This window comes from Poecilia latipinna, unplaced genomic scaffold, assembly GCF_001443285.1.
Source record: "Poecilia latipinna isolate Pla-1442-1.1 unplaced genomic scaffold, P_latipinna-1.0 Scaffold3589, whole genome shotgun sequence".
NCBI lineage: Eukaryota > Metazoa > Chordata > Actinopteri > Cyprinodontiformes > Poeciliidae > Poecilia > Poecilia latipinna.
Window position 1 is genome coordinate 45,777 of NW_015116205.1, and position 12,507 is coordinate 58,283.

Consider the following 12,507-nt stretch of genomic DNA (forward strand, 5'->3'; position numbering starts at 1 on the left):
TTTAATAAAAAGGCAATGATTTTCTCAAATGCACTTATTTCAAAACGTGCACCATAATTACAAAACATATTACAACGTGGAATAAAGTGCATGTTCCACATGTCGTTTTCATTCACATGTTGCTTATCAAACTGTCTAACATATCAGCTGTGCAATACAAAATGCAGTATGCTTAGTACATTTTTCTTCAATAATATGCATGAAATTGTTCAAAGTACAAAGTGGAAAAAGTAAAGCAAACAGTTCATGTAATCATTTTTGGAGCTTGAATCTTCGAAGAATCCATGGGGGGATCAGGATGGGGAGGTTAGGCTGACGACTGGCGATTCATCCGCAACCAGACTGGTTCTAATATATACAAAAAGGCAATAAAAGGATTAAAACATGCTGCAAAACGTATATAAGAAGACACAACAGCGGGAATAATGCCCTCAACATAAAAAGATCTGTTCAATTTAGCCAAGAATTTGACTGAATCTTCACCGGCTCGATTTTTTCCAACTCCGCTACTCCGCTAACATTCGGCATGTTAAGCTAAATATGCTAACACCGAGCCGTCTATCATACAGGTTGAGCTCAACTCAAAATAATAGTTATAAACCATCTCAGAAAAAAAGTAACTTACCAAGCGCAGTAAATAACTCAGACATGTGGAGAGTAAATAGTCCTGAAATGACTTGGCTTCTGTCGCTTCGCTTCGGTGGGAATCTGTGATTCTGGGGCGGAGGCAGTGAATTAACTCCTTCAGTGTTAGAGCCGCTGGTGGAGTTCAGAGTTCAGAAGTCAAGAGTTATTGATTCCATTTTAACACCTCTAGATTTGATACGTAAACACTTTGTTTTAACACTGGATTTTAACTACTACTAATATACACCCCAGAGTTACAGAAACAGAATGTGACTATTGGAGTAAAATTAACTCTGCTTTTGCAAAAAGTCTACTAACACCAAAGCATTTAACACTTTTGAATTTACTGTGCAGCTGCAGTACATTTACGCTGGCAGTTTGTATCCTATTACTTATTTGCAACCATAGTTAAATGCACAGTAAACATACTCCTTCAGTGTTTAATGGTCAGTGGGGTTGAGGTGGACAGTGAAGTCCTCCAAGGTATAATCTTCAACATGTCTGTCCCTCCCAAGCACATTATCTGTCTCGGTTTCTACTGGACAGCATGTTATTCACTGCACTTCCATTTTGAGTATTATCTGTTTGAAACTCTTAACTGTCATGAGAACACCAATTAGACAACATGTAAGCGTTTTGAACGTGACAATTAAGGAATTAAATCAGAAATTATTGTGTGACTTACAAGCTCATTGTCACAGCTAGTTTGCTTTATATTCACATTGAAATGATTTACTAAAACTTCCTCTTTGTACCACTCAAAGAAGATCAAGCATCACCAGCAGTAGTCTGTAAAAGAGTTTGAGTGAGAAAAGCTTGTAAAGTCATCTCACCCTCTATTAGCAAAGTCTTAGCTAGACAGTGTTTTGTCACACATCTTATCATTTTTACTAACTGACCAATTAGAGGAAAGACATTTAGGGGTGAAAACTACAGAGAAATACTCTATATATTTAATTGTACACCAGAAGACATGGAGTCACCCATAAAACTAAAAAAATAAAAAATAAAATAGGATAATATCTTGATACTTAAACATCCAAAGTAATAAAACGAGGCCGAAATAGTTTAGCACCTAGCATACTCTAGCTCTAGCTCTCAAAGCTAATGCTTGTTGCTCATTGAAGCTTGAACTACTTAATGATGAAGACAAATGAGCTCATTATCAAGTCCTTTCAAGCATGTTCGGTGCGCCCACAGACGGACTGCAGACAGCGAGATGTTTTCATGTGTGCTCTCTTGTTCCGGAGGCGCACAACACGCAACAGATGCCTGCCCGACCTCGCGGTTGTATTTTGCATGTATGCAAATTTTAAACTTTACCTTATTGAAGCCACGCCTCACCGGGTTAATTTCCGTACAGCTTAAAGTGGTACATGTCCCTCTGTGTGTACATAGCCTGAGCAGTCTTAAGTGTATTAAGCAAAGATAAGCCTTCGTAATCACAAGCAGAGCGAGCAGGAGAGCATGGAGGCTCACAACTCGTGTGCTCTTAATTGCATTATGGGTCCGTGTGACTTTGTTGCACAATATCACGCTTTCATTTTCTCATCATGTGCAGTCATCGTCAGATGCTGCTCATTTGCCAAGCATAGACTACTTAGTATAAGTGTGATGCTTTCTCAACGAGAGAAACCGAGGACTCCTGCTATGAAATTAAATCAATGCTCAAATGTAGTTTAATCTAAAGAGATCATTCGGGAATCAATTCACAGTTAATGTTATGTTGATTAGCTGAGACATGCATGTGAAAATAATACGATGAGGGTCTGAAGAGGGTGAGGCTGTGGAGATTTACGCACAGTAAAATTGTTGCAGTTCTAAGGCTGAGCATTAGGGGGTGCTAAGAGACAGAAGGGCAAGTGAAAGCATGGCAAACCAATAAAATCATAAAGGTTTAATTTAATAACACATACACACGGGAAAGAAATGTTAAGCACTAAAAAATATATATTTTTCAATTTAACCTTGTTATGAATCCCCCTCCACTTTATTTATCACCCACTGGTCACAGTGTTACCATACAAAATCACTTCCAACATGGAACTGCATTGAATAATTAGGATTTTAATATTCACACTCACGCACTCTCACACACACACACACACACAAAAAAAACACACATTCAAAAACAAAAATTAAATACATTTTTTTTTTACAAAATAAAAAGGGCAAAGGACACAGGGACACAATAAAAGATATTAAGACATGCAGTGACAAATATAAAAAATAGACATTTGTTTCCTTTTTCTGTACATACATAGATCGACACATATAAATATATAGAAGTAAAAAAGAGTGTATTTTTGAAATACAAATGTCAAATTGTACAGTTACATTCCATAGTAACAAACAGAGGACATGGCACAATATTCAAGTGAGTTTGCCTTTTCCACAGACACACTATACAATATTGTATACTGTAGAATCAAAAACTTAGTTCACACAACAGTTGGTTTCTCCAAGTCTGTTCACGCTGCAGTAAACATTGCAAATGAAGAAAGGATGCTTTTTTTTTTTTTTCAGTGGATATTCATTTGGAAACGCTCATCCAAGCAACTTTTGAACAATTGGCTCTTTGAGTTCTTGCTTTCAATGCTTCAAAATTTGAGAGCCATCTCTTACGTTTTCTGCGAGTCTTCATCACTGAGGCGAAGAGAAACTCTGGTACCATAAACAAGCTGCTGACAAGCAGTCAATGAAACCTGTCATTATACAGTTTTAGCTTGGCACAGTAAACAAGAATGTACCAGAATGTACTGAAATCCTTCATGGCCTTCTCTGCCCCCCCCACCCCCACCCCTCTACCTTCCCCTCTTCAGTTCTGTCTGACATCCTGCAGCAGTTTGTTGATCTCCTGGGCCAGCTCGCTAGTATCAATGCCGGCCTCGTGGCGACTGTCCCTGCGCTTGCTGCTTTGATGACCCTGATGGAAGACACCATCAAAGTCATCCTCTTCGTAATTCTCTGGGATTTCCTCCATGGCTGGCAGCCATTTCAGGTGTGGAGGTTGTCCATTGGTGGAGGTGGAGGTTGAGGAGGAAGAGGGAGACGAGGAGGAGGAGGAAACATGGTTGTTCACCACAGATGTGTTCCCTGGATTTAAGTAGTGTGTATTAGCAGCCCATGCGGCTACACCAGGAGGGTAAGCAGGACCTTTACCACCGGGGAGCAAACCTTTACGGCTGTCTTGAGGAACAGCGTTGTTACTATAGTTACCTGCAATGTTGCCACCACGACTGCTTGCCCTCTCTGTGGCTGATGAGTATGAGGGTGGGCTTGTTTCAGTGCACTCAGTGTAGGAAGGGGGCAGGAGTCGCTGGAATACAGAGTTCATCTCTGTGAGGAGGGATCCAGCCCCTCCCCCAGCTGCATCGCCTCCTCCCTCTCCTCCTCCTCCACTGAGATCTAGCTCTTCATTCCCAGACTCCTTGCCAAATGTGGAGAAACTCTTGCGATTCTCTGAGTCCACCGAAGACTCATCATCATCTAGCTGGGGTGGCTGGGAGGACTCTTCCCCGGGGATGTACATGTTGTTTCGGTAGTCTGCGGACGATGCAGGCGAGGAGACGGGGGGCATCCAGCACTGGTCAGAGTGTCCCAAGATGCGGCATTCATCCGTGCACAGTCTCGTAGCTGAAGTAAAAGAAATAAATAAACAGAAAAATAAACAAACAAAAACAAGAAAAAAAAGGACAGTGTCAAGCTAAAGTTCAGATTATGTGCTGGGAAGGTTTCATGACTGTTATATGTATATATGTATTGCTTTGAGCAAACTTTGTCATATTTTTAAAAAAAAAAATGTGTCATTTTCTGTCTATATAATAAAAGCTCAAATATATATTTTAGTTGGGTTGCCATATTTTAATTTAAACCTGACAATGTTTTTTTTTTACTGAAATTTAACATATGTTAATGAATTTTAACAAGTCAATAATTTATGAATGTAATAGTGTAGCAACTTTAATATTTAGGCACAATGAAGAAAACCTTAGGAACTATTTTGGGTATAATAGTTGAATATTGCCATGTGCCAGAATAAACTTTAAGATAGCCAAGCAAACTGAAAATTTTAATAGAAATTATATATATATATATATATATATATATATATATATATATATATATATATATATATAAACCACTTTTAAAACATGTTACAGTAAATGAGTAGTAAGTAGGGTAAGTAGGTTTAAAAAGCTGATGGTTTAACAAAATAACTTAATAGTAACAAATTATATATTGCCACTGATTGTCACTTTAATATTCACAATATGTATATTTTACAAGTTAGTCAGATGTTTTATAGTTAATGTACTGATTTAATTGTTAAGACATTTGCCCAAATAAAAGCAGCAATGGCTCTATTGTCAAATTTAGGCCTAATTATTGATAATTATTAGACTAAATATTGAGTGTATTTACAATTTGACCTTGATGTTAATTGTGAATATTCAACAAATAATTTAGCTATGTAATAATTTACCTGCTTGTGTATTTCTATAGATAATAGATAAATAGGTAAACTTTTTGTAAAAATATAAAATAAAATACTGTAAAGATAATTACACTGAATAAAAACAGTGGTAACCCCTCACTACCAGCTAATATCCTTATGTCTATTTCATTTATTTCTTAATTAGAGGAAAGACAGCAGTAGTGGTGGGGGGAGGGGGGGGGGGCGGGGGGAGAAAGTAACTGCAACACTTCCAAGTCTTGCTCAAAGGGAGAGATAAGGTGATAAAGAATGGTCAAGTCCACCATCTCTTCCCTTATCCATCTCAATAAAGCCTTAGAATAAATTAACTACTACAGAGGAAAGACAGTGAGATGTGAAGGAGCTTTTGGGTGGGCAAGCAAGAGGGAGTAGGAGAGAGGGACCTAGGAAGTGGGAGAGGGAGAGAATAACATCATTCTAAAAGCAATTACTATGAATTCTCCTCAGTTCAGACATGAAAGCGCACCACTGTCACTCACCAAGGGAAAAAAGGGGAACAGGAAAAAGAAAAGAGTGAAGGGAGGGGAAAAAAACAGCTCCCTGAGACGCATACCGATGAGTGACAGGCGACTCATCTCCGCTCCGGGGAGGATTTTACAGACACGACTCTATCTTAGGGGCAGATAACACACAGACACAACTGCACACGCACAAACAGCCAGCACGCTGTGCCCTCTCTCAGTGTGATAACGAGCGTGGAGATGAGGGCTGTGTGGAAGAATGGGGCAGTGTACAATGGAGATTGTGTCTGCAACAGGGTGAATTTAGGGGCCGTAACAGCAGGTGTAAAGACAAATAATAAGCTTAGACTTGATACTGTCCATGGTGCTGAAATTTGTCAGATAGGTATTAGACTGGACGAGCTGGGAGCTGTCTCTCAGATGGCTTGCTTAGGTCAGTTTCATATTCTTTCAAATTGGGAGTGAAGAGGAAAAAAAAAAAGTCAGTTGTGGAAATGTTAAGTCCCAACATCCCCTTAAGTTTACTCCAAGTGGATTAGAGCAATTTAGAAATCGCAAAATGACAAGTTTTACAGAACAGATTTAAGTAAAGCGTGATAATCCTCTAAAACGAGAGGTGACAGCTGAGACACTGCCGCAGAAGGTGTCGGGGATGTGAGGGAACTGACTGGTGCCAAGTCATGCTGAGAAAGGTGCAAGAAGTGGAGGAAATAGAAAAAAAAAGTGCCGCCGTGTGGCGCCAGCTGTTGAGGCAGTTCAGGCGGAAAGGGAATGTAGAGAAGATCTCACCTGGGTGGAGTCGGTGGTGCATTTCGAGGTGCATTAGGTCAGAAAACCCCTCCCCCAGCAGCAGCCTGTCCACGGGGGATTCCCGCCCCATCTCGCAGTCGCTGTCCCCCGCCTCACTGTCCCCACGGCCACTGTCCTTCAGGCTGAACTTGTCCATGTCCTGTAATGCGTACCTAGGAACAGAAACCACGGTGAGATGGTTTGCAAACAGCATAGTGCTGTTTGAAAATCATTGATGCAAGTTTATGTTTCTCTGCACATGGAAAGCTGGATGAATCAGTCTGCCTGCAGAGGAGACTAGATCTATCATATCAGACCTGAAGCTGCTTCTGCAATATGTCAAATCACAAGACAAGGTTTGGCTCATAAATTCTACATTGCAGGTAGATCCCGTCATTAAATCTTTTACGGCAGCCACCAGGGGCATCACTAAATCTATCACTTAGATGTTATAAGGGGATATTGTGATGAAAGTTCTGATGGATGTGGACTTTTACAACCACAGCCTGGTTTCAATGAGGAATACATGGAAATTGTTGTCAGACAAATGAGTTGCATTCCTTTACACTGAATGAAACTGGTGTGATAACAATTCGAATGTGGGAAAAACACTAACAAATCATAAAAATCACGCAACAGATCCACTGACAAGTGAAATTCAACTACACAATGAGGAACAAGTGGTTTGGAAAGTAAACAAAGGATAATCTTTTCAGGAAAAAAAAGGGCGAGGAGAACTGGGGGATTGGGGTAAATTACCTGTAGCTGCGGGAGTATTTGTTGCCACGGAAACTGGGTCTGGGCTGGTACTGGCCCTGATGGAGCATGGACAGAAGCTGTGAGACTTGCTACATCCCCAAAAAAATAAAAAAATAAAAAAAATGACAAAGCAAAGAAAAAAAAATAAAGCAAACAAAAAAAGGGGGGGGGGAAGGATGAATAAAAAATGGGACATTGAAGATGGAGGGATGGGGGAGCAAGAGACAAGACAGAAGACAAAATAATGGTTGAGTAAACACAAAATGGATGATGGAGAGGCTACTTAAAATGGGTGAAACAAAATGGATGACATTAAAATGAGAAAAAAAAATTAATAACGGGGTACTGGAAGTGCGATGAGACTACGTGAATATAGAAGCACATGACCGGGAGTTGAGTCATGGTAATGATGGAGGTAATGGTAACAGGGTGTAAACAAGGTAAAGACAAAGGCATCTATAATCATCATCAGTTTTAATGAGAGTCAGTCTGAACTACAGGGCACTTTTGATTAAGTCACTGTCACATTTGGGGATGACTTAATTTGCTCAGAGACAGCTGTATGTGGAGGAGGAGAAAGGCTGGTGTGTGTGTGTGTGTGTGTGTGCAAGAGGGAGAGGGAGAGCTCGAGTGAGAGAGAGAGAGAGAGAGAGAGAGAGAGCGGGTGTGGGTGAAAAACAGAGAAAATTTAGGAGTAATGAATCGCATTAGAAATAATTTAGAGGAACTTGAGGTATTTGTGTCTGCTCATGCTTACCTCCACTGGTGGAGTTGCGTGTGCCATTTCCAAGGCAAAGCTCTCCGGGATGTGATTGGACGAGATGGTCACCAGGCTATTAAGAGATTGGCGGCTGTGATGGTTCTGTGGAACCCCCATCTGGGCCCGGTCCATTGGAGGCGTGGCTGATGGCGAGCGGTGGTGGGCCCTGATGGGGAGGGTGCCGTTCACTGTGGGCACCAGGGTGATGTCACCTTTGTGAATTTGGCGTGAAGGTTTCTTTGGGTGGTGCTGGTGGGTGGACTCGGCCACCCGGCAGTTGTAAGAGTGTCTCGCCTCTTTCTTTTCCCTGTTACAGCGAGTGACAAAGCCCACCATGATGACCAGGAGCTTGGCAACAACTACTCCCAATATGATGATGATCGTTCTGGATATATTGAATGGAGATTCCCCCTGGTCCATTGGCTGTATGTGGTTTTTCATGTTCTCATAGAGGTTGATTTTTAGAACTGCCTTGGCACTAAGGCTCTCAGTTCCCTGATCTCTGACCACCACAGTAAGCTCAGCATGCTCATGTGGGAAGTTCTCTAGACTGGTGTTGGCTTGGATCTTGCATGTTCTCGGCTCAATAACAAAGTACCCTTCTTCATTGCCACTGACAATAGAGCAGATGAGCTCACCGTTGACTCCTGTGTCACGATCGGTCGCCCTGACCACCGTCACTAAACGTCCAGCCTCTGTGAACTTTGAAGCACGAACGTCTGCTGAAAAATTCCACAACTGTGGAACCACAATGACTGGGGGGTTATCATTTTCATCCAGAATGCTCAGAACAACAGTAGTGTTGCTGGTAAGGGGAGGTTTACCTGCGTCTTTGGCTTGCACAATGAAGGATATATTATTCACCTCCTCCCGGTCAAATGTGCGCAGAGCATAGATGGCACCATTAGAGGGGTCTATAGTGACGTAGGTGGAAATGGAACTTCCATGAATGAAGTTTTCCAAGATGGAGTAGCTCACCTGTCCATTGGCATCCAAGTCAGGATCAGTGGCTGTGATAGATGTCAGATACGCTCCGGGGGCATTGTTTTCCGATTTGAAGATCTCATATCGTCCCTTCTCAAAGCGTGGCGGGTTGTCGTTTTCGTCTGTAACATGCACTGTGAAGTGTTTGACTGTGGAGAGACTTGGGGTCCCCCTGTCCTCAGCCACAACAGTCAGGCTGAACTCTGACCTTTTTTCTCTGTCCAGGGACACATTAGTCAAGATCATATAGTTGTTCTCATAGGTTTTCTGCAGTTTGAAATAACCTTGACCATGAAGTTTACACTCAACTTCTCCATTCAACCCAGAGTCCAAGTCTTCCACTCTTACCAAAGCAACAAATGTGTCCAGCGGAGATGCCTCAGATACATAAGCTGCATCTCCATTCCCCTGAGAGGGGAAGTTAATGCTGATGTCTGGTTTGTTATCATTCACATCTACCACTTTGACCAAGATCTTGCAGTGAGCAGGCATGGAGTTTGGACCCATGTCTTGAGCTTGCACGTCAATGTCATAAGAATTTGCTGTCTCATAGTCAACACGCTTGATGAGGGTCAGGTGACCGCTGTCGGTGTTGATTTTGAACGTCTCTATAATTTTAGGAGACACGTGATTGCTAAATGAGTATGCGATTTTAGCATTTGTGCCGTCATCCGCGTCCGTGGCGTTCAGATCAATAAGCAGGGTGCCAACAGGTGAGTTTTCAGGCAGACTTATAACATAGGAGGACTTCTCAAAAACCGGACTGTTGTCATTAGAGTCAGCGATGCTGATTTTGAGAAGGGTCGATCCTGTTCTTGGGGGAACGCCCCTGTCAGAGGCTGTGTACTGAAGTTCGTAGCTGGAGCGCACCTCCCGGTCCAGCTCCCTAAGTACCACCAGCTCTGCGTACTTAACTCCGTCGCTCCTAGATTGCACGTCTATCTTGAAGTTGTTATTTGGCTCTAGTGCGTAAGTGTATAAGGAATTCTCACCGACATCGGGGTCTGTGGCGCTATCCAGGGGGATGCGCGCTCCGATGGCCGCGCTTTCTGAGATCTCGATGGGGATGAGGGTTTTGGCGAAATGCGGCGTGTTGTCGTTAATGTCCAGCACTTCCACTTCGACGTGAAACAGCTGGAGGTGCTCGGTGGGGAGCGTCAGGACGTCGAACTGGATGGAACAGTTAAGATTCTTTTCGCAGAGTTTCTCGCGGTCGATTTTGGTCCTGATGCTGATCTCTCCGTCCTGCTCACGCACAGCAAGGAAAGAGGAGCTCCCCCGCTGCATCGCTCTGAAGCGCAAAGACACCGAGCTGGGAAGTTTTGCCAAAACATCCGCGACGTCGTCTCTCAAGCGGGCGATTACCGTGCCAACCTTCTGCTCCTCGAAGATCTGATATTTCAGCGTCTTGCCGGTAACGTGCTGCGCCGCCAGCACTAAAACCGTGGCAACTCTCAGCATTCTTGTTAGAAAGAGTCCCGTCATTTTCTACTTGCTTGTCCTGCTGGAAAAAATGGCTACAAAAAAAAAAAAAAAAAAAAAAAAAGAAAAAAAAAAGACCAGTGCCACCTTTAACTTAAGAAATGCTCTGGCCGCTCAATCAGCAACTGCATTGCTTTCTACTGCAAAAAACACGCAGTAGTTAAATAAAGACTGTTTTATTTTTGTTTTTTGTCAGGTCCCATAAACTCATCTAATTCTCCTCACAATATTCCTTTTTTTTTTTATCAGAGTTTTTGTTGCGTGTATCCAGTCAGCGTACCACTGGAAATTTGCGCGTCTCTCTCCCTCTGCTCCTTGCGTCTGTGCGCCGTGCGCTCTCGTCCGCTCCCTCTCTCCGTTTGAGCCTGCCTCCGCGCAGAATTTACCCAAAAGAAAGAGGAAAGAACGAAAGATCCCGCCTCAAATTTCCTTGCCGCACTTCTGCTTCTGCTCCCCCTTCTTTTTTTATGACATCCCCCGGTAAAGACAAACGATTTAAAAAAAAAAAAAAAAAAAAAACCCAAAAGCTGGTTGGTGGCTACTTGATATCCAAAGAAGGAGAGAAAGGAGGCGCAAGAAAGGAGGGGAAAGTGGGTGGAAACCCCGCCTTGCATAGGTTAATTCTTGCAACTTTTACGATGAACGATTATGGATCGGGAGATAAATCCAAGAAAGAAAGAAAGATATCCAAGAATCCTCCTTTTTGAGTTATTTTTATCACTACAAACCATTTACATGATTCTCTCGTCCTCTCCAAAAATGATGGAGACGCAGTTATTTTAGATCCTCATCAGGCATACCTCTTAGTTATATGCATTATTGCACGCCGCATTCAAGTCTTAATACACCTGTTAAAAAAATAATATTTCAGCAGGAACAAGCTGCTGTGCGCCCACTCCTACACAGTGACTTAAGCACTTGCTGTCTCGACATTAAAGTATCTCACCTTCTCTGTTTTTTTTTCTTTTTCTTCCTGCTCTTTGAAGTGGCTGGCTACCTCCCTTTTTCATGCACAGGAACTTTGTAGTGGACACACTGACTGAAGTATCTTTCACTTGTGCCTAATCTGTGCTTGTCTGTGTGGGTGAGAGTGTATAAACTGGGTAAGCCGTGTGGCGAATCGCGCTGAAAAGGGAGCCGGGCTCTAATGAATGCCTTTTAAGAGTTGGTCACGCTGAGAAACAGCTCCGTCCCCCCTCCTCCCGTGTGCAAATCTGTCCAACATCACTTCAAACTCCCTGCAGGACAGGGTAGTTTTGATAACGAGCGCAGCATCCGCAACTCACTAGTTCAAGCATGCAGTTTTCAGTTGACCGGGGTGGGCAGGGGGGTGCGGGAAGAGGACTCAATACGCATGAATGCGCAAGCACACACGAGACCAGAGCACTGGGAGAGAGAGAGAGAGAGAGAGAGAGAGAGAGAGAGAGGGGATAGAATGAGATCTAAGGTTTTAATAAATGTGCACGACAGAGACCGTGCGTTCTGGTCACCATCTGGCGCGGTTTGTTTGGCACCAGGACCCCGCGATTACAGCCCGACCCAACAGCACCCCAACAGAACATCCCCGCCCGCCCCACCTCCCTAAAACTGTGAAGAAATAAGTTGTCACGGGGGATTGTAGACCGCACCACCAAGTACCGAACAGCTTTTCCACATCCATTCGCACATTTGTCACGTGCTGCATGTGGTTGTTGTTTTTGGTGATAGAGATGGATAAGAGAAAATGTCCTTAACCACTTTGTCACTTCGCATACCAAGAGACCACACAGAATTAATTCGAGTTAGAGGCTTGAAAAACTTTTTTTTATTTTTTTTTATTTCACTGTAACTTTTGTGTTGGTGTATGACATAAATCGTGGATAGTAAACTATGCAGTCCACAATTCTGTTTTTCTTTTTTTCTTTTTGGAAGAATGGAAAGAGGAAGGCCATCGTTGAAAAATTGTGCAGTTTGTCACACGCCGTGCAACATGAAAGGTAACATGAAAGAAGATACTCTGATAAAATAAGGAAGAATAATTGGAAATCTTCAGCCTACATGTGTGACAGAAAACCAGCACTGTACGTCAACCTGAGTACAACATTTAAGAGTTAAATGTAAGCGGTACTCGGAAGTCGTATGGAATATGTACGGAAGAAAGCGTGTTA

General features: G+C 42.6%; 1 protein-coding gene across 2 annotated transcripts; it reads right to left on the reverse strand.

Annotated features, from left to right (window-relative positions):
• Positions 1–2,510: 2,510 nt before the first annotated feature.
• LOC106941293 (protocadherin-18-like) lies at positions 2,511–10,839 on the reverse strand. 2 transcript variants are annotated; one of them, XM_015024260.1, is made up of 4 exons: positions 7,892–10,839; positions 7,135–7,223; positions 6,376–6,548; positions 2,511–4,263 (listed from the first exon to the last, which is right to left on the reverse strand). In XM_015024260.1, the coding sequence occupies exons 1-4, from the start codon at positions 10,361–10,363 to the stop codon at positions 3,446–3,448; spliced, it is 3,552 nt and encodes a 1,183-aa protein (XP_014879746.1). In that variant the 5' UTR covers positions 10,364–10,839; the 3' UTR covers positions 2,511–3,445. The 2 variants fall into 2 exon arrangements, with proteins under 2 accessions (XP_014879746.1, XP_014879747.1); XM_015024261.1 differs by having other exon boundaries at positions 7,135–7,190; positions 7,892–10,837.
• Between the last annotated feature and the right edge of the window lie 1,668 nt (positions 10,840–12,507).

What these genes read in the sequence shown, in the direction of transcription:
- LOC106941293 (XM_015024260.1), bottom strand. Translation starts at nt 10,363, where the DNA reads ATGACGGGACTCTTTCTAACAAGAATGCTGAGAGTTGCCACGGTTTTA. An exon ending in AAATACTCCCGCAGCTACAG is followed by an intron (nt 6,549 to 7,134) that starts GTAATTTACCCC and finishes TTCTGTTCCTAG; the next exon opens with GTACGCATTACAGGACATGG. An exon ending in GCACCACCGACTCCACCCAG is followed by an intron (nt 4,264 to 6,375) that starts GTGAGATCTTCT and finishes CTTTTACTTCAG; the next exon opens with CTACGAGACTGTGCACGGAT.